Consider the following 22,363-nt stretch of genomic DNA (forward strand, 5'->3'; position numbering starts at 1 on the left):
CATTTCTCCAAAGAGGACATACAGATGGCCAAGAGGCATATGAAAAGATGCTCAACATTGCTAATTATTAGAGAAATGCAAATCAAAACTACAATGAGGTATCACCTCATACCAGTCAGAATGGCCATCATTAAAAAATCTACAAACAATAAATGCTGTAGAGGGTGTGGAGAAAAGGGAACCCTCCTACACTGTTGGTAGGAGTGTAAATTTGTACAGCCACTATGGAGAACAGTATGGAGGTTCCTTTAAAAACTAAGAATAGAGCTGCCATATGATCCAGCAATCCCACTCCTGGGCATATATCCAGAGAAAACCATAATTCGAAAAGATACATGTACCCCGATGTTCACCGCAGCACTATTTACAATAGCCAGGACATGGAAGCAACCTAAATGTCCAGCGACAGAGGAATGGATAAAGAAGATGTGGTATATATATACAATAAAATATTAGTCAGCCATAAAAAAGAACGAAATAATGCCATTTGCAGTGACATGGATTGACCTAGAGATTGTCATACTGAGTGAAGTAAGTCAGACAGAGAAAGACAAAGATCATATGATATCGCTTATATGTGGAATCTTAAAAAATGGTACAAATGAACCTATTTACAAAACAGAAATAGAGTCAGAGATGTAGAAAACAAAGTTGTGGTTACCAAGGGGGAAGGTGGGGTATAAATTTCAAGATTGGGATTGACATATACACACTATTATATATAAAATAGATAACTAATAATAACTTACTGTATAGCACAGGGAACTCTACTCAGTACTCTGTAATGACCTATATGGGAATAGAATCTAAAAAAGAGTGGATATATGTATATGTATAACTAGTTCACTTTGCTATACAGCAGAAACCAATACAACATTGTAAATCAACTACACTCTAATAAAAATTAATTTTAAAAAGCTGAACCAAAAAAAAATAAAAGAGGAAATCAATGATTATTTTTGTTATATTTAAATCATGCTTGAAAAATATTTTTAGAAGTATAGCAAAATAATTCAATATAAATTTTCATATACCAGAATTAATTGAATATGTGGGGAATCAGTCACTTTCACAGGGAACAAATTGGTACAACCTTTTGGGAGCCATTTGCAAGAATCCATCAAATTGTAAAATGCATGTCACCTTTGAACTACTGCTTCTACTGCTAGCAAATTCTCTATTAAAAAATATTCCCACAAGATCATGTAAAAGAGTGCTGAATGTAGCATTGTTTCTTAAAGCCAAGCTAAAGCAAAGAAAAATCATCAAGTGTTCATGACTAGGGAACTGAATGATACATTATGCTAATTATGGTAGTGATATATAATGGAATAGTGTGTAGCCACTGAGAGAAAAGAGCCACATATACTGCCATAGCAGATGATTGGCATTTTAACTTAAATAAGGAGAAAACAGAACACACTGTATAGATGTTTCTGTATTTGATTATTTCTGTCTTTTTGAAACATTATGGAATTATATACTCTCCATGAGGGGCTGGGTACATGGAGAGGAATCTGGAGGCTATGTACACACACACACATTTATACACAGAAATCTCTCTTAATACTTCCTCAAAGAAAGCAAGCACGTAAACTTCAAAACAGCCATGAAAATATCTGTAACTGAAAACATATCTGAATGTATCTGAAAAAAAAATTCAAAGCATTTGATAACCTCAGGTAACAAAAGGCAGTGTGGGTGTTAGATTACCAGGCTACAAAATAAAGGTGTCCCTTATTTGCCAAGCTTAACCAGAGTCAAGGTTAAGAAGCTCAGAGAAAGTCTCAGGAAAAGGAGAAAAGGAGATAAAGAAGAACCAAAGATAAAGATAAAGGTAGAGATAAAGATAGAAATAAACATGCAGATAGGGAAGAGTTACACAGGAGCTCAGTGAAAATAAATGGAGTGACAAGGAGAAAGGAGAAGAAATGGAATAAAAAGTAAAACAGCAGATCAAAGTGATCACATCAAAGAATCAATGGACACAAAGGAGAATTTTTCCTATTGTTTCTATTATCTTAATATAATAATAACAACAATAATAATCATTGACTAACACTAAGGCATTTTGAGGAGACACACAATACTCAGTGTTGTTCAATTTAGGGGAAAACACACTTCAACAATGCAACAATTATGAAAACAACTGTAGAAAGCATCATGTGGTTACACCATACTTAAATGGCTGGCATTCACAATAGTGACCCTAAGTTGCCTAAATGTGGCATCAACACAGTGTATGAGGTAAAAATAATTATTTTTACTAAGACAGAGAAACTGGGACTGCAGTTTTTAAACAATAATTACAACTGAAAACTGCTAGATTTGGGGATCCATTAAAGGATTTGTGAAAATCTGTCTAAAACAGACCCTTGATGGGTAAAGATTATGATAGCTGTGTGTGTATCACTTATTCTCTCTCTCTCTCTCTCTCTCTCTCACACACACACACACACACACACACACACACACACACACTACGTGCAGCTCCAACTGGGAACACAGAGGAGGAACACTTGGTTTCTGAGAAATCAAGTGTGGATTCCTCATTCCCTTTCAAAATCCTTTCATTTTATCTGGTAGATTTGGCCTAGACACACAACCATTGACTTACGGCACTTCGACTACTGAAGATATCTTATCTAATATTTAGTTTTCAAGATCCAATTTACAGATTCTCTACATTGGAACATGAGGTCAGCATTCCACTCACAGAGATCCCTGTTGTGAAATCTATTCTGTTGCAGTTTTGAAGGTCTGGGATATCGAATACCATTTTCAAGTTTTTATCAAAACAAAACAAAACACACAAAAATACCCCAGCTGTCAGAGAATTAGCCTATTCTTATATTGTTCAAATTCCTATATGTAACATTTCAGTTATTTCAGTTAGTAGGTAGGGAGGCTGTATTGTTTCTATTCATAAGCTTGATTTTCTTTCAGCAGATTGAAATTGGCTTGAAAATTGAACAATTTTCTATGTGAAATTTTTAGAAAATTACACTCATCACAAAAACTAAATACAAATGGGTAATGAGATTTAGAGTAGTATAATTTAACCTATTTGTTTTACACCAGTTAGCACAGTTTATTTGTAGAAAGCTGTGGCTGACTTCCAGAGAATCCCCATGGATCAACACTGAAGTTCTCAACCTTTGCCTCAAGCCCAGACCACCACTATCACAAGCTTGTTTATTACAAAGGCACACACAAAAAAAACCAAGAAACCATAAACTTACTTAGCATGCTTCCACTCCCTTTTTCCCCCTTCTGGCCTTTTTGTCCAGAATATCCTTTAAAAAAATAAAAATAAATAAAAGGAAAAAAACTTTTTTTAATTTAGGCAATTCACAGTGCTTGAAATGCAGACAGAGCAACACAAGGTCATCTAGAATAACAATGTATAACAACCTGCAGATTTCCAGACGTAATAATGATGATGATGATGATGATGATAATAACAGCTATCATTTTAGAAACACTCTTATGAACTTAGCATTTTATGGGTAGGTTCTTTACATACATTATCTCAGATTACTTACCAGGACATTAAATGTTCCATTTTCCTAAAGTAGGCAAAACTGAGGTGTAGCAGTTTGCTTGCAATTATTCACGCTCCTTTTTCTCCTCCTTCTTTGGGTCTTCCTCCCTCTCCCAGAAAGCCTGGTATCCTCCATCTCATCCCAAACCTTGTTTTTCCGTTCCCATTACAATTTGTCTGTCTTGTTTTCTATTTCTTTTGTGTGAAGCCTAGCAAAGATGGAGCTGTGAATGAATTTCTGGGAGTGGTGAGATCCCAATTACCTCAGTCTTGGGGGAAGCTGGGAAGGTCTGAGGGGTGTCTAAACCTCTAGATAGTTACTTTTGGCTTCGAGAAACCTCATTCACATACTTGAGATGTGTGCTACAGACCCTGTGCTAATAAGGGTCAGGACCTTATATGGAAACATTGTTAAGACCCTGCTCTTTGCTAATGGGTTGCTATTTCACCTAAGGTTCCTAAAGCTATATCCAGAGGTTAAGCCCTTAGTACCAACAAGAGAATTCAACGATGACAACTGCATCTCACTAGAGGGGTGCTGTTCTCAAATATCGATTCTTCTTCCAAGAGTCGACAGATGTCTTGTAAGTAATCACCTTCCTGGCATAAATGCAGGACTGATCATAGCGCCATCTATCTCTAAGTCAAAATCTTCATTAATGTTCTTGATTTCCTCCAGCAAAATCAAGGACTGTTCTCCTTTCATCCAAGAGGTCAAAGGGCATAGTTCAAAGATCATGAGCTCTGGAATAATAACAATCATTTTAAATTCTCTTGTGTTGAATTATTTTGCTCTGCCGCTTATTAGGTATGTGGCTCAAAACAAGTCTTTAAACCTTTCTGAGCTGAGTTTATTCTTCTTTCAAATGAAAAAATAGTACCCTCCATTGCAAACCTACCTTGAAAATTAGCAACAATGTTTATAAAGGGCCTTGCTCTTAAGAGATGCATGTAAGAGATGGTAGCTCTTATTTGTTTTACAACATCACTTAGCTAGAACTGTCTGTGATTTTATTTTCAGTGAATGAGAGGATTTTTTCATTTCATTTCACTTTTTTATGGCACAATTATTTTATATTTTATTTTGCAGTTTTAATCATTAGTTTGTTGTTGTTTTTGGTCTGTTTCTCTAGCTTACTTTGCCTCATCCATGCTTTGTTTTCGAACACTTGTCCTTATTCACACTTAGAGAAGATTTTTTTGATCTCCAATTTACCAGATTAAAAAAAATACAAAATAACGTGAGATGAGTAACATGAAAATTGAGATTTAGCACTTAAAAATAGAAACTATTTCCAATTAAAATTTAATTTTGAAATGCCAACCATTCCTTATCACAGTATAATAGTCTTTAATTGCTCTGCATATATGATTACACTGTACATCATTAAATTCATTTTTTAATGGTGATTCAGTCATTTCAGGTAATATTAAACTGACAAGAATCATTAATTTAGCACAAAGTACCTAAAACCTTTTCTTTTTTGTTTTATGTGATGGATGGCTTTTATGAGATATAATACCAAAGTTTTAGATTTCCTCAAGAGGAAAAATCTAAGATATTAAACAAAAATTGGGGTAGGGGGGTTAAAATGGTGTAACTGATCGGTTCAAATTCTTTTCAGAGAAGATAATATAATAAACAAGCTTAATTTGATCATTCTAGCATTATTTTCAGAATTAGAAAATAATTGTAAAATTACTCTGGGAAGTCTTTTCATGTTGTAGTTTGTCTTGGGTATTTTATTTTTTAAATAAATTTATTTATTTATTTTTTGGCTGAGTTGGGTCTTTGTTGCTGTGTGCGGGCTTCCTCTAGTTGCAGCAAGCGGGGTCTACTCTTTGTTGCGGTGCGCGGACTTCTCATCGTGGTGGCTTCTCTTGTTGCGGTGCACGGGCTCTAGGCGTGCGGGCTTCAGTAGTTGTGGCACGTGGGCTCGGTAGTTGTGGCTCTCGGGCTCTAGAGCACAGGCTCAGTAGTTGTGGTGCACGGGCTTAGTTGCTCCGCAGCATGTGGGATCTTCCCGGACCAGGGCTCGAACCCGTGTCCCCTTCATTGGCAGGCGGATTCTTAACCACTGCGCCACCAGGGAAGTCCCTGTCTTAGGTATTTTAATGATACCTTGATCTCTGTTCAAGCCAGAGATCTGAACAAATGACCCATTCTTCTTATAAATAAAAAAAAAATGTTTTATGTCATTTTAGCATAATTCAGAGATTTCCTCACAGATGACACTTGGAAATCTTTTCTCACACTTGAACACACTAAAAACATCCTTTCTAGAGAACAGGGATTCTTCCCTCCTTTATAATGACACCTTAGGCTAAAAACGAGCCCAAGGGCTTTGTCAAAACCTGGAGTTAACCACCTCCTGTCAGATATGTCACTCTTCTGTCAAAAATAAAGAACTAATATTTCTGAAAGCCACTGAAAAGTAAGAGGTAGACGGTATGTAATATACCGCCACTCTAACTTTAGATATCAATATAAGAGGAGGTATTTTCAATAGCATCATTGTGACTTCAAGCATTTTCAGAGCCCCTGCCATGAGCCAGGCACTGGGTTCCTCATTTTCACACACAGGCACACTTAGCCCAGCCCAATTCTTTTCACCTACTTCAATTCAGATGTGACACCTTCCCTCCTCTGCCTAATGCTTCTTTCTATTTCCTGAATGATTCACCTTCAACCTTCTTAACCTTCCACAATCTTTTTAACCATTCCTTCCTCTGTACCTTCAACAACATCTCTATTTTACCTTGCTGTCAGCATTTAAATAGTATTCCAATTCACTTTCAAAGAAAAAACAAAAACAAATGAAAAAACCGATCTCTTCCTCCCCCTCTGAAGAGCCAGACTGCTCTACCCCGATGTCTACCAGCCTCATCGCCAGGCACCCCTGGGCATTCCCCAATCTGGCTTCCACCCCACTCCACCCAGCCCCACCACAACTGCTCTCGATAAAGGCAACATCCTCACAGCAACAAATGGAGAGCTTTCTGTAGACTGCATCTTACTTGACCAACTTTTGAAACTCCTTTGGTTTTTTTCACACCGCCTTCTCTGGGTTTTCTTCCTCACTCTGGCTGCTTTGCTCTTTCTGCTCAGTCTGTACTTCTGGAACCACTCAAGGCTTTATCTTAGGCCCTTTCTCTTCTCACTGTTGCCTACTCATAAAATATTACTAAAATCAATAATTATTAAAATTCATGGACTTCAGTGAACATTTATATGAGCATAGCTACAACTTTGTCTTTCTACCTCTGGCTTCCCCTCTGAGTTCCAAACCCATATATTCGACTATAAATATCTCCATGAATGGCCCAGAGTGTTCAATAGCTGTTTGTCAAATAAATAAAGGAATTCGTTGTGGTCTATAATTTTAGACATTCCTAAGAAAGACCATAACTCACCCTTAGAATCAGACTTTGAATGGACTCCAAGAGTCTAACTGGAGAGAAGCACATTATTTACACTGCTGGAAAACCTAGTTCATTTAATGAGGTTCTATTCGGAGTACTCTAGGGGTTTTGAAGATATGTAAGGTTACACTTCAATTAAATCCTCCAAGCTCTCTGCAGTAAATCTGTCTGATGGTAAATGCTCTATAGATCTGCCATGGATCAAGAAGAAAGTCTTCTCTTTCTCTTCTTATATTTGTATACTTTATCAGTTAAGGACTGTGTCTTATTTACTTCTCATTTCCCTGCACCAAGCACTGTCCCTTGTATATATATATATATATATATATATATAGAGTACTTAATACATGTGAAAGGAAGAGGGCAGGGTGGGGAAGAAAAGGGGAGCAGGAGAGAAAGTAGAAAATAAATAGGGCTGCTCCTTCTTAATCTTTTTGCTTTGAAATCACTTTGCTTTGATATCACTCAGATAGTCCAGGCTGTGTCATTAACTAGAAAATGACAATTAGTAGATTTTATTTCTAATTTTATTACCCTCTTTGGACTCTTGTAGAGGAAGAATGCATTCACTGTTTTAATCTGCAGTATAACTAAACTAGTACCAGGCACTGCTGCTCATGTTTCTACCACATTTGAGTCTTTTAATAAGGAAGTAATCTCCTGAGAATATCTTTTGTCAAGGGATTTATTACCTCTACCCCTGCTTTCATTTTTACAGTCTCTCTTTCTCCAGTTTTCTTCACCTGAAGATGTGGTTCTCAAAGTGTGGTCCCTGATCAGCATCATCACTGTCACCTGGAAACTTGGGAGGAGTAAACATTCCCCAGGGAGCCCAATCCCTAACCTACTGTATCAGAAAGTCCTCCGGGGGTGGAGCCCAGTAAGCTGTTTTAACAGGCCCTACAGGTAATGTCTGCTCAAGTTTGAGAACCACAGATGTAAAGAAATCCTGTGCATCTTTAGGCCAGCTCTAACACGACTTTCTTTGTGACATCTTGTCTTGCTGTACAGAGTTAATCACTCTACTTTCTACTTCCACAGCTTCCAGCTTCCATTACTTTTGCCCCACTTTACAAATGTTTTATTACTTACCACTTGGTAATACAGCTAAATGGTTCTGCATCTTTCTGTCCCCTGCTCTCTTCTAAAATTTCTGTGTACAGTTCACAATTCAAGCTTAGGCTAGCGGCATAAGGAGTAGAAATAATATCATCATGTATGTCAATTGTAAAGGGCCCGAACACGGTGATTATTAAGTACTAATATACAGTAGCAGGCAGGTTATCTTGCAAAGGATAGGATTTCAGGTCTGCCTGTATTTTGCTAACTGTAACTTAACAGGGTTTGGTGGTTTTGGTTAAAGGGGTGTTTATACTTTGCTTGTTTGTTTTTCTCTACCAGTCTTTCCACTCTCTTTATTCTAAGATAGATACCATTCTTCATGATGATTTATAGTGGTGTGTTAGTTGACAGATCCTCTGTTGTGATTTTATATGGAACTATTTTCCTTCTGGACATAGAAACTTTCCTCAGGTAGACAGAAATCAGTTTCAAAATGTTTCAGATCACAAAATAAATTGCATGTGAGTGCTGCTATTCATACTATGATGACCATTGTTTTTGTTATCTAAGAAGTTGAAAGGAATATCTATGATCTGGTGTTTATTTTACATATTCTGTGAAGAAAATATGCATTGTCATAATACCTGGCCTCCCGGTCTTCCCCACTGATCCTGGGAATCCTCGACTTCCAGGAAAACCAATGGCTCCCCGATCACCTTTAAGACCTGGAGGACCTACATGGTAAATGAAGAAACCCCCCCCAAAAAAACAGTGGTAATAATTCATTTTGCATGAAGATTTGAGAGAATAATGAAACAATCTAATTTCACTAATAGATATGAAAGAGGTGAATCTCCAAATGGAGGAACAATGTCTTTCCTAAAATTTCACGTGTAAAAATTGATAGATAACAGTAACAGTAAGTAGAAACATTAGTGCATTTAGTACACTGTAGATATTCAATATGTAACAGATTGTCACTACAAATAAAAACACACAAGAAAAAAAATCTTAGAGTTTTAACTGGAAGCCTTAAATAGTCTAATCAGGAATCTTCAAATGGCAAAAATTTGCTATAGCTGAAATGATAACTTTGAAATTTAAGCTAAAAATTGGATTTTTAAGATTTGTCCCAGGAAAATCACAAGTCAAGCAATGAGAAGTATCAAAGAATATTTATTAAAAAAATACTGAGGCCCTAGTGCAGGAATATATTACTCTATCTCTCATGCTCTTGTTTTTACATACTCCATTGTAATCCCAAACAATAATGTAGCCATGTGTGTGTGTGTGTGTGTGTGTGTCCCAGGCACAGGGAAAGTATTCAGTAAACATTTTTTAAAGTAAAAGGTCATAGGTAATTCTCCTTGGCATGCTTCCAAGGAAATGGCACGCTGAAATGAATTTCTATTATATTATCTTGAGATAAAGCACAGTTTAACATAATATCCACCCCAGGACATGAGTAACAATTGTAATATATTTAATGTACTGACTATTTAATACTACTAAGCACTTATATCTTCTCAGATTTTCATATCATGGTTTCGAGTCAAGCTGAGTTTAGTGGGCTCAATTGCACGTATAGGTATTTTTTGTTTGTTTGTTTTTGTTTTGTTTTGTTGGTACAGGGTTTCTTTTGTCTTTTCTTTAAACACTCCCATTGTAATATTTATTTATTTATTTGTTTGGCTGCACCAGGTCTTAGTTGTGGCACATGGGACCTTTTAGTTGTGGCATGTGGGATCTTTAGTTGAGGCATGTGAACTCTTAGTTGCAGCATGTGGGATCTAGTTCCATGACCAGTGATCAAACCTGGGCCCCCTGCATTGGGAGCACGGAGCCTTAGCCACTGGACCACCAGGGAAGTCCCTATAGGTGGGATTTTAGTAAACCTGCTTAAATCAGGAAGTAGAATTATCAAGACAGTCCATCATATACTTTTAACTTCCCGATTCCCTACCAAACATGGGGCAAATAGGCAATCTGGCGAAGAACAAAACAGAATGCAGCAATTAGGTAGGAGAGATGCCTAGTAAATTGAATATTTTTGCTGCAGTGCACCAAATCAAATAACAACCCAATAATCTAAAAGAGTCAATTTATCACCCCAACAATGAAATCTACCTCTCTTTTTTGAGGGGCCAGATAATGCCTATTTGTGTATATGAGCAATACCAACAGCAGCAGGCTAAACCCTCACTTAAAGAATCAAAGCAGCTTTGCAACGGTATCTTTCTATGGTAGTAACAAAAGCTGAAACTTTTAAATCCCTCTTTCTATTTGATTCCGAAACAGCTACAAAAGATGTTCCCAAGATGAAGCTTCGGAAGGCAAGTTGTAGCCCAGACTGAACTTTTATGGTTGACTTATAAAGCTTTGACAATTGCAATTTGTAATGGAGGAGTTGACAGACCTTTGACAATAGCCACTCTGGCAGATAATATAACACTGGTTACTTCCCCTGCTTATGACATTAATGCACCATTGCTAAGATCTGCTGGGTGCCAGTCAAGTAGAAAGACTTTTCTGAACAAAGAATCTTACCTGGTATTACTTCAAAGGCAAACCAACAATTTATATATATATATATATATATATATAAAGAATTCTAAAAGATTTTCTTTTTAAGGTAAACTTTATATATTGGCTTTTTAAGCACTATGATGTAAAGGGCTGGCATGTGTCAAATTCATGCTTTTCATTTTTAAAAATTGTTTTTCTGATGTAACCTGGGCTGGTTGATGCATTGATCAGAAAGAAGAACAGTTTATATAATCAAAACACAGAAAAATAAGAGGTCCCTGGTATTTAGACATTTTTTTGGCAGCACAAACTATTCTAGTTATCATTAGACGGAGCAGTATACTCCCCACTTTCAACAAGCACGCAGGTATTTGATTTCTAGCCATGAATAACATGATGATCATGTTACTGTTATTATCTTTATTTTTTTGAAAGCAAAGAAAGTTCATGCTCTTTCTCTTTTTCTGTCTTCTATTATTGTCTTTCAAAATATTGCTTTCAAGATTACAGAAGAAAATAATTTGAAACAACTTTGCTCTAAGTAAGATACAGAGAGTGGCTGACAGCAAAGGGAAAAGTCATCTGTATTCCAGTCAATATTTACATTGAGATTGCATAGGTTTAAGCAGATAAATTCCAGTTAAGGACTATATAAGGAGTATAATCCAATTTGTCTTTGATTTACATTAGTTGTTTTTTTTTTTTGTATCTTAAAAACCAGGTAACCTCCAAATATATTCAATGTGAAGATGGTTTTCATATTTTCCTTCACATGTGACCTAAAACTAGGTCGGCCAAATACTGTTTGCAGTCAGTGATATGGACAGCACTCTCTAGACTTATGAACAACCCCATGTTGTTAAAACACTTAACTTTCTTTAAAATTCAAGAGTCACTGCTTACCATTCAGAACATGATAGTGATTAGGCTACCAAAACATTTGATATCCCCTCAACACACACACACATACACACGCAGACACACACACACACACGCCACACAGAGAATCAGTCAAATAACTCATTCCCCCTACACACATACACAGCTGTACATTACCTAGCCCTGCAGTATATGATGGAGTAGTTACCATACCTACTGGACCTGGAATGCCTGGTGGGCCAACTTCTCCAGTGGAACCTCTATCTCCTTTTTCACCTGGAGGTCCAGGAGGACCTTTAAAAAATAAATGACAATTACTGATCATAGGCTTAAAGCATAGGTAAAATAGATTTGTCATTTGTCAAGACAGTGACATAGGCCAATCCAAAGCCTTTTATTTGTTGCACAATTACACAGAATGAATGAGACTAACCTTCCTGAATGGAAGCCTACCCTGCTACTGAGTAGTGCAATGAGATAGCTCTAAATTAGACAACCTAATAATGGACTAAATACTTCGGTGTGCCAAGCAGTGTTCTAGGTTCTCAGATCCTGGGGGCAGAGCAAGACAGTGAGTCAATGATGGCACAAATCCACATTAGTATTGTGTACCTACTGGGTATGAAACCCAGTGCCCCTAAAATGGAGCTCCCTTGCCAAGTTTACGATTAACCTCTCTATCCAGAATTTTATTCCCCTTTTTGTCCTACCCCTGTTCCCCTCAGGATTGAGGAATATCAAAGACAAGGGGGATTGAAACCAAGCAGGACCCTGCAGGGCCTTCCTGGGTACAAAACCCCTCCAGGTCCCCTGTTTCTTGTTTGCAGAGAAAAAGGCTTTAGTTTCCTAGGCCTTCCCTGAGCCCCAGAGAGCAGGCACAAGGAGTTAACAATGAGGGAAGTGAGGGGACGCAGAACCAAAGGAGAAGCAGTCAAGCAAGGTAGCTGGAATGATAGTTCGGAGTCCTAGCTCCTCCTCAATGGGTATACATAACAATCTGACACATACCCTTGAGTTGATCTGTAGAAACTAAGCCCTTCACCCATGTGGAGGATGGTGACTACGTGCCGACCACTAGTATGTAGACCCCACACTGGTTGGAACCAGAAGGTTGATGATTACGTTTCTGGGAACATCACCCTGTTACCTCACCACCAGGCAGGTTTCACTATATTCATTTAGATGCTCTGTGGAAAATGTATAAGTCAAGTCATGTGTGATACCCTCAAGGGAAACAAAAATGCACACAAAGTAGACAACCAAAAGCCCTATCATTGAAAATGATACCCTCGGATATTAGAAAAATGCAGATCAGCAAGAGGAGCAGTGGTTGAAGACTTAATGGAGGAGGTAGGATGTGAAGGGGGTTTTGAAGAATGGGTAGAATGAGAAGAAAGAGAACGCTGGGTAAGTGGGAGAGACGCGGGGAAAGGCAGGAAAGTGAAAATGAATAAAGGACTGACTTTTCAAGTAAAATATTAGGTAGAATCCCTAGATAGATACAGACTTTATAAAATAAGTTGGAGAGGTTGCAGGGAAAATTTTGACCACCTGGCATGGCAGTTACCAAGGTGCCCCCCTAGTACTGAGTTTGATCAACACTGATTTAGTCATTTGAATTTTCTGTGCCCAGCAAAACAGATATCTAGTGGTCACCTCTTTAGAATGATGGCACTGAGTATGCCCCTCTTCTACATGGAGTGCCACAGGACAAGGGTTATTCCTTTCATTTAAAGCAGAACACTTAGCAATTTCTTCTCAATTCCAAAAGGAAGAAATGAACCGGGACATACCATAGAATAATCAAATAGTGATGTTTTAAAAGAGTCATTGTCAATTTCCGTGGTTCAAGGACAGCAAGGATAACACACAGCTATGTTTAGCATCACTGGTTAGAGAGCACTTGTTTACAAATTTTAATCAGGTGGGGAGATATGATACTTGAAAAATTCTAAGAAGGGGCTCCATAAATAATGCTAATCTTATGAGTAAGTATATTCTGTCCATTTTCTTTGCTTCTTTTGAAATCCTTGTCCCTTGCCTCTCTCCATTTTTCTGAGCTGTTTCTGATTTTTCAAGGTCCAACTTGGGTTTTAGCACCTTCCTTCCCTGGTGACTTAATTTTCCAGATATCATTGCTCTTCTCAATGGCACATCATCCATTTCCCTTCATACACACCATTGGGCTGTAAGATTTTATTGCATTTTCATTACAATAGTAACTCTATATATTATAGGAAATATAAAAGCCTAGAAAAAATGAGGAAAAGACAATACATAATTCTATCATCTTAAGAGAATAATCACTAATATTTACTTTCTGTTTGTGTTGTGTGTGTATTTTTTTTTTTACATAATCATCATGCAAACTGCATACTACTGAGCATTAAGTAGTTTTAGTAACAACTAGCAAATTCTCCTAAGCTATAGCTTAATGTTGGAAACATATATTAAGGTGTCCACAAGAGATGTCATGGTTCTACATCAATGGGAATCCACGCATCTTCTATCCCTGCAGAATGTAGTTTTTCCCAACAAAGGGGTTTTAATTCCCACAACCATGAACACAGCTGCAGTTCATTCATCTCTGCACAGTGACAATGGAGGGGGCAAGCAGGACAGAAAGACTCAGTTTGCAGCTTGAATTTTGCTGAGCAAACTGAAGGGAAGCAAATCCACAGTACTCCAGGATCGCATTTTGAAAAAAAATTGCACACGAGAAGACTTTGATTCAGTGATTAGGGCTCTAAAGCAAGACAGACATTCCAGGAAAAACTAGATGGTGTGAGACAAGAAACAAGGGACACAGATTAGCTCTGGGCTCTTAGCCTCTGAGATCAAGAGTTTTCACCATTTCTTTAATAAATAAGAAATGGAACTCACTATCTTTTCAATTATTTTGCATGTAACTATGTATAGTAACTATACACAGCTCAAATGTTGGAGCATTAACTCAATCATAACAAATACATCTATGCTATTTTATAAAATTCAGAGTTAAAGATCCCTCTTTGTCTATTTCTATATAAAGATGCTGATACCAGGTGCCTGAATCCCAGAGTAAGAAAATGAGGTAAAGTCTTTCCTTCAAGAGTTCTGAGTGTGTTGGATGTTACATTTTTATTGTTATCTTAGTCTTCATGTAACATTAGTCTCACCCATTACATTCTGTTTAAATTCTATAATTTGTTATGTGTCTTCTACTGCCTAGAACAAAATGTGGAAAGTATCTCAATGGTTTAAGTGTCTTTTCGATATTTTGGAGGGATGGAAGTACACAGATCATATACTACTTTCTCTTAGCTTCTTATGTAGAACTTTCGAGAACATTATCAACATAATGCTCTCATCTACCTTCCAAAACTGGTCTCTCCAATCCTGCTGTTGCTCACATCCTTATCACACTGAAGTTGGACTAATCTAGAGGGTTTTTATTAAAATCTGGTCTGAATATATTTTGTCTATTCCACCCTCATTCATTCATTTATTTCAGTTTAAAAACAAATGTCTGCATCAACTGTAAAGAAATGTAGCCATTTATTCTGCCACATTATGGAAAAAAAGAATGAAGAACTTTAAGTCTGAGACTTCGAGTCTATTGTAGTCACCTTCTTGGTTCTGAGTTACTATTTAACCTTTCAAAATTCTATCCCATAATCACATCAACAGCCACCTCTGTGCATCAATAATGGACATAATGCTTCCTGGCAGCTCTCTTGCTAACATATGTCAAAGGACACTAGATTAATATTGTTCAAAACATCTGATTTGCCCTAGTTCAAGAAGCCATAAGAATTCCACTATTTTTCATCATCTTCAGTACCATCTAACTGCAAAGTTACAGGGATAATTTAAAAACGCTATTGTAGTAATTTGCCATGAACAATTCCCTCTATAAAACACACCATCAAATCCGTTATTAGCTGTCTCCCTATGATTTTTTTTAAGGTAAACTAAGATATCTACTGAGCCACAGAGATGTACTGATTTAAAATACTCAGTAGGGCTTCCCTGGTGGCGCAGTGGTTGGGAGTCCGCCTGCCGATGCAGGGGACACAGGTTCGTGCCTCGGTCTGGGAGGATCCCACATGCCGCAGAGTGGCTGGGCCCGTGAGCCATGGCCGCTGAGCCTGCGCGTCCGGAGCCTGTGCTCCGCAACGGGAGAGGCCACAGCGGTGAGAGGCCCGCGTAACGCAAAAAAAATAAATAAATAAAAAATAAAATAAAATAAAATAAAATAAAATACTCAGTAATTAAAAAATATCATAGATCAAAATTACCCAATTTACTGGGAAAGAAAACCCAGGAACATCACATCATTTAAAATCCTCAGGGCCTCCCTGGTGGCGCAGTGGTTGAGAGTCCGCCTGCCGATGCAGGGGATACGGGTTCGTGCCCCGGTCTGGGAGGATCCCATATGCCGCGGAGCGGCTGGGCCCGTGAGCCATGGCCGCTGGGCCTGCGCGTCCGGAGCCTGTGCTCCGCAACGGGGGAGGCCACAACAGTGAGAGGCCCGCATACCGCAAAAAAAAAAAAAAAAAAAAAAAAAAAATAAAATCCTCAAATGATAACATAGCACTAATAATATCTGCCAAAATTTCCAGAGCTGTGCTTCTCCTTGTCATGTTCATTATGATCATAAATTTCCTACTTTGTTCTCAATCTTGCCTCACATTTAGATCACCATAAAAATCTGGCAAGTCTTCTAGGCTGTTGCTATTTAAACCTCTTTTTTTTTTTTTCCTTCCAGTTTTCATGCTCACTGACTTAGAGATGTTTGATCTGGAAGAGGCCTTAAAGCTTGCTTAGTCAAACATAATTAGAGAGGTGTGAGAGAGTGAATTCCCAAGGTCTTAAAGCCAGTTGGGTAAAATCAGAACTAGAATACTTCTTTCCTGATGTTCTAGGCTATACTTTTCCAAAATTAATTGATTTCATTTTTGGCATCTGTTCTTTCATTATTCCTGAGATGAATTTTTCTTTTACATAGTGGTTAAAGACACAATTCATTTCTTAAATCCCAATGATTAATTGCACAAATCTCCAAATTCAAATTCTATCAATCACTTCTTCTTCTTTATCATGACAATTGATCAATTGATACCTTTTTTCTTTTTTGGTGCTTTTAGTTTCTGGAAAAAATATGCTTAAAATTTTCCCACATAACCATTATTTTCAGCAATGAGTCATATTTTATTTCTCTTAACTTCTCTTAACTTCCTTCCTCAAATGTTTAACAACTTTGTCTTTTTAAATCATGTCATCCCCCACTCCCCACCAAATTCTGCTTCACCACTTCAACAATGAAATTTCATTTAGTCCTTTAGACTTTAATTGCTATAATTACTTGAGAAATATATTCAAATATCTTTACCTCTTTAATCTTCATAAATATTTAGTAATTGCTAACATAAAAGAGGAGGGACACAAAGTAATGACACTGATCCTACAATCAACATTAGATAAAGCACTCATTAATTAATACAATGTCTCTCTTGGGTTATAGTTTAATAAATATTTATTAAAAATTATGACTAGCTGCTGTAGAGAATATAAAAAATAGCTGTAATTTTAATGAACTTACTGTTTCCAGTAAGAGACAACATTTTGATAGAAGACAGTATGAGATATCTTTAGATATGACAATCATATTAGGAATTCTCTTGTGAAAGAATACTTAATGTTCAAAAGGAAGCAAGATATAAATGTCAGCAAGAGTATTACTACGGTGGGACCAGAGAAAGCTTCATGGAAGAGGTTGCATGTATGTCATCTATGGACATTAATGATAGATAAGATATTTTCAGATACAAATAGAAGAGGAAAGATATTCTTTCAAGTGAAGGAAAAGCCATGAGGCAGGATGTAAAAAGTATTGGGTGCGTCAGAATCACAGTAAAATCAACTGAAATATTTGGTGTCAAAAAGGGAAAAGACAGGGAATGAGGCATTCATTCCCTGTAGTTAAGAGAAGCACTATAGAAGCACTTGAGCACTGCAGAGAAAAGTGTATGTGTAATAAGGAGGTGATAGAGAGTCTCTGCAATCTAGGGTGTCCCTCTAGGAAGGCTGCATTCTAACAAGAGCGTAGAAAGGATTGTAGTCTGAAAGACTGAGGCAGGAAATGATTGTGAGACTATTTCAATAGTCTGGCAGAGTAGTGATAAGAATAGTTTACACAGAATATAAAGGAGTGACAAGGGGTTAGAGAATGTGGAACATAAGAACTAATGGTATTCTTGGGAGAAAATAACAACAACAATTAAAATTTCTACTTTGGAATCTGGAAGAATGACATTGCCATTACAAAGTGTAACTTCATAAAAAGGAAGTGTTACTTTCACTTATTCCTTTAAGGCATACACATTTGCTCACCCACCATATACCAGGCACTCTAACAGGTGCTGTGTATGGAGAAATAGACAAGAGAGACAAGACCCAACCTCATGGAACTCGCATTTTATTCGAGAAGATCTGTGATAAACAAATAAGCAAATGTATGTATGAAACAGTATCATGTAGTTTTAAATACTATAAGGAAGTTAAAGTACACCATGATACAGAGAGATAATAAGAATGGGGAGGGAGAAATTATCACTAAAAAGGTAACTTTGAGTGGATCTAAGGAGAATGGAAAGCTAAGAGAACATTTAAAGGGAGAGAGAGCTGTCTAGTGCACATTATGACAGCAAGAAGTGAAACCAGCACTTCCTCCTTGTTAACTTATACTGTTCAATGGCACTTTCATTCTTCCAGCTCTCCAAGCTAGACAGAGGGAAAATCAGAAAAGAGGGCAGATAAGTAGATGGGTGCCAGATCAAGTAGGAGTTCAGATTTTATTCAAGTCCAATGGGAAGATATTGGAGGGTCTTAAGAAATAAAAGATCTAATTATATGTTATTATTATTATTATTTCAATAACACTCTTTTGCTCTCTGTAGAATGGATAGAGTAGAATCAGGGAGAACAATTGGGAAGCTGATGTAGTACACCAGGCTGTAATACAGTTGCTTGAATTAGAGTCATAGCAGAGGAGACAGTGAGAAAGAGTTTTATCATATGGAAGAAGAGTTAACGGGACTCATATATGGATTGGATACAGGGAGTGAGAGAAAGGAATCAAAGCTTGCTTCCAAGATCTTGGAGTGAGTTACTAGTTGGACAATGACTCAATTGACAGATAAGACTAGGAAAGCAACAGATTTGAGGGGTGGATGAGGGTAGGTGCTCTAAAGAACTAAGGGTTTGGCGCAGGTTCGATCCCTGGTCAGGGAACTAAGATCCCACGTGCCATGTGGCATGGCCAAAAAAAAAAAAAAGAGAGAGAGAGAGAGAGAGAGAGAGAGAGAGAGAGAGAGAGAGAGAGAGAGAGAAACAGAACTAAGGGTTTGGGTGTGGATTTGTAAAGTTGGGGATATTTAATTGAAATCCCAAGTGGAATTCGAAATCCCAAGTGGAATGTCTAATTGTTAGAGTGAAAGCTGATTAATTCAATTTTTCTTTATCATTGGTTTCAATGTAATACTTAAAGAAAACATGCAATAGGGGCTTCCCTGGTGGTGCAGTGGTTAAGAATCCGACTGCCAATGCAGGGGACACGGGTTCAAGCCCTGGTCCAGGAAGATCCCACATGCTGCACAGCAACTAAGCCCATGAGCCACAACTACTGAGCCTGCACTCTAGAGCCTGCGAGCCACAACTACTGAGCCCGTGTGCCACAACTACTGAAGCCCGCATGCATAGAGCCCGTGCTCCACAACAAGAGAAGCCACTGCAATGAGAAGCCCATGCACCACAAAGAAGAGTAGCCCCACTCGCCGCAACTAGAGAAAGCCTGCACACAGCAACAAAGACCCAACTGAAAGAAAGAAAGAAAGAAAGAAAGAAAGAAAGAAAGAAAGAAAGAAAGAAATTTATAAAAAAGAAGAATACATGCCATATATTCTATACAAGTTAGCTATAAACATAATAATAAATATACCTGCAACATTATAACCCAACAAACAGCTATCTATTTAGCCACTTTCCCATCTCACTCATCTTCCTTTTCAAAAACAATCATTAACCTGAACTTTGTGTTTCTCATTTTCTTGCATTTTAAAAACAACCATTCTCATTAAATGTGTATGTGTCTGTAAATATACATTATTTACTTTTGCTAAATCATGAGTATTAGAAACAAAAATCGTACTGTAAATAGTCTGGGACTTATTTTTTTAATTTTTCTTTTCTTGTAAAAATTTGGATATTAAGACTTCTTAATTATCCTAAACTAGTGTTATGTAAGATGAAATCACATGGATTTCTGTTTCTCTTGTTCTAATAAGAATTAACAATTGAAAGTCTAAAGTAGAGCTTAACAGACATGGTAGCTAGAATAAGAAGATCCAACATGAATTTAACTAGTGTTACAGAGGAAAGGATAGAGAGAATTGTGAAGAGGCAATATTCAAAGAGACTGAAGCTGATAATGTTCCCAAATTTATGATAGACTTAATCCACAAATATAAGTGGATTTAGGAAGAAAATGAAGTAAAACAAATGCCACATGGAAAAACTGTCAATATAAAAAACACAGACTAGTGAAATTATAGGTATTAAAGACAAAGATAATGGCAAGCAATCTGGTCATAATCATTTTAAAAACAATAAGAAAGGCCATAAACCAGAAGAAAATATGAATAAAAATAATAACTGTTACCCTAAGAAATATGTATGTGGTAAAACAATTTTAAAGATCAAGGACAAAATAGAAAAAATGAAATCAAAACATCTCACCACCAATGGACTTTCACTAAACAAATCTCCAAAAAATACTTCAGGAAGAAAAAAATGATCCCAGAAGAGATGTCACAGATACATTTAGGAGGAGAAAAACTGGCAAACTCATGGGCTAATCTATATAAGTATTGTCTGTATCATGTAAGAAAAACAATCTTGACTAAATTCTTGGTTTAAAAAATACATAAAATAGAAATGAGCTATACTCAAAGACAGCAGGAAACCAGGGAAGAGGGTCATCAGAGTGTTTTCAGTTCCTTGTATATTTGAGGATGAAGGTGAAGATACTGATCAACTTGTGAGTTTAAGATAAATTTTAAGGATGACTATCAGCAAAGTAAAAATAAATATAAGGTTTCCAAAACCTTTTTGGTGCCTTTGATAGAGAGAAAAGTTTAATGAGAAAAATTTCAAATAATCCTAAAGTTGACATGGAAGGAAAGCGAAAGGAACATGGGACCGGATAGAAATGGAGCACAAAATGACAGTAGAAATAAATATGGTGAAAAGAGATGGCCAGATTGCATAGTAAATTTTAAGAACTACTCTTTACAAGAGACAAGCCTAATACAAAGGATAACAAAGGTTGAAAGTAAAATATGAAAAAAAAGTTAAAATGTAAATAATGACTAAAACCTAGTATAGAAATATATATGATATATATACTAATTTAGAAGTCAGTAAGATTCAATTCACCTTGTTTTACTCACAGGAGCTAAAGAAGAAATTGACAAACTCATTGTTTTTTTGGAGAATTCAAAAGACCTAATTAATAATACAATTGATCAGGTAAGAAGAAACAATCTGTAAGTTTAGAAAAATAGAATTAACAAGCTTGATTTACAGACAGGTAGAGAACTTTGTGCCTCACAGAAAACTTGTATTTGTACATATGAGAAATTCCGAACAATAATTCATTAAACCGTAAGAGCAATTTCATTTTTTTTTTAAATCACCATTTAAAGGATACCAAGATACTGTCATCTTAACATGTCTTGATATGATCTCAAGGCTCCTTCTTCTGGATCTTTGTAGTAAAATTTGTAGTAAACTATTTTAAAACCAGAGAATTTCCAATATCAAATTTTTACATATATCAGTGCATTTTAGTATATCATTTTCTGGAGAATGAGAGGATATTTTACCTTGAATTAAAGTGATATTTTTCAGGGTCTGAGAATGTTCCCAATCCTTCAGCCTGAGATCATTAGTGATGTTATTCAACAGTTTCACTTCTCCTTTTATTTCCTGTTCCAAATGCACTTGTTTTTCTTCCAGAGACTTAATTTCTGCTGATGTATTGTACACACGCTCCTCTAATTTACTCATCTCCTGTGAAACATAAGCAAACATCCGCAATTTTTGTTACACACATAATTATCAAATATATAAGTTTAAGAAGCCCTACAAGTCAAGTTTTTAAAAAATATAAAATATTACAGTAATATTATGGAATAAGAATATAGAAATTAGAGAACAATTTTAAAATAGTAATTCTTTGGTTTTGAAGCATTCCTCTTTTAACTGAATGGCTGAATTTTCACACCCTCTGCTAGAAAAAAATTGGTTAAATATATATCTAAGGTATGCTTCTATTCCCAAATATATACATGTCAAAATGCTAAAAATAAAATAAAATAAAAAAACTTGTCATATGGTTTTTAATTTATCCGAAGCGAAATTCTTTACACTGTACTTAGAGTAATTACAGTTCCTTAAATTCAACAGATTTGTATATTAAATTGTTTTATAGCAATAACAAAGTTTAATGTCATAATTCTCAGTGGTAATGAACATTAAGGATAGCTTTTCAGATTCAATAAAATCTCAACTAGCATTAACAATACCTATGTTCAGTTTTTTTTATTGCCTTTGCATTTGAGATTTCATTATTATTTTACTGTTTCAAATGCATATATATTTTGTGTGTATTTACATATATGCATGCATATCCGGAGACTGAGCAAGACAGATTGTACTGCCTTCTGGGTTATGCTTTTATTTTTCACTCAATAACATAAGAATACTTACCTATTAAAATACTTAGAAACTACCTTATTTTCTATAATTTAGTGGAATTGTATTATGTATATTTTTCATAATTTGATACCTATTGATAGAGTTTTGAGCTGCACATAAATAATGCTG

General features: G+C 36.4%; 1 protein-coding gene across 2 annotated transcripts in view; it reads right to left on the reverse strand.

Annotated features, from left to right (window-relative positions):
* Positions 1-22,363, reverse strand: part of MSR1 (macrophage scavenger receptor 1) — a gene marked incomplete at its 5' end in the record, with an annotated part of 57,971 nt that overhangs the window by 24,203 nt on the left and 11,405 nt on the right. For both annotated transcript variants that reach the window (XM_082608758.1, XM_082608759.1), the window contains 4 exons: positions 3,243-3,296; positions 8,674-8,763; positions 11,648-11,728; positions 21,361-21,547. In XM_082608758.1, the coding sequence (XP_082464884.1) occupies positions 3,243-3,296; positions 8,674-8,763; positions 11,648-11,728; positions 21,361-21,547 (412 nt within the window). The remainder of the gene's footprint in view (positions 1-3,242; positions 3,297-8,673; positions 8,764-11,647; positions 11,729-21,360; positions 21,548-22,363) is intronic.

The sequence above is a fragment of the Mesoplodon mirus genome (genome assembly GCF_964341445.2).
Source record: "Mesoplodon mirus genome assembly, chromosome: 20".
Lineage (NCBI taxonomy): Eukaryota > Metazoa > Chordata > Mammalia > Artiodactyla > Ziphiidae > Mesoplodon > Mesoplodon mirus.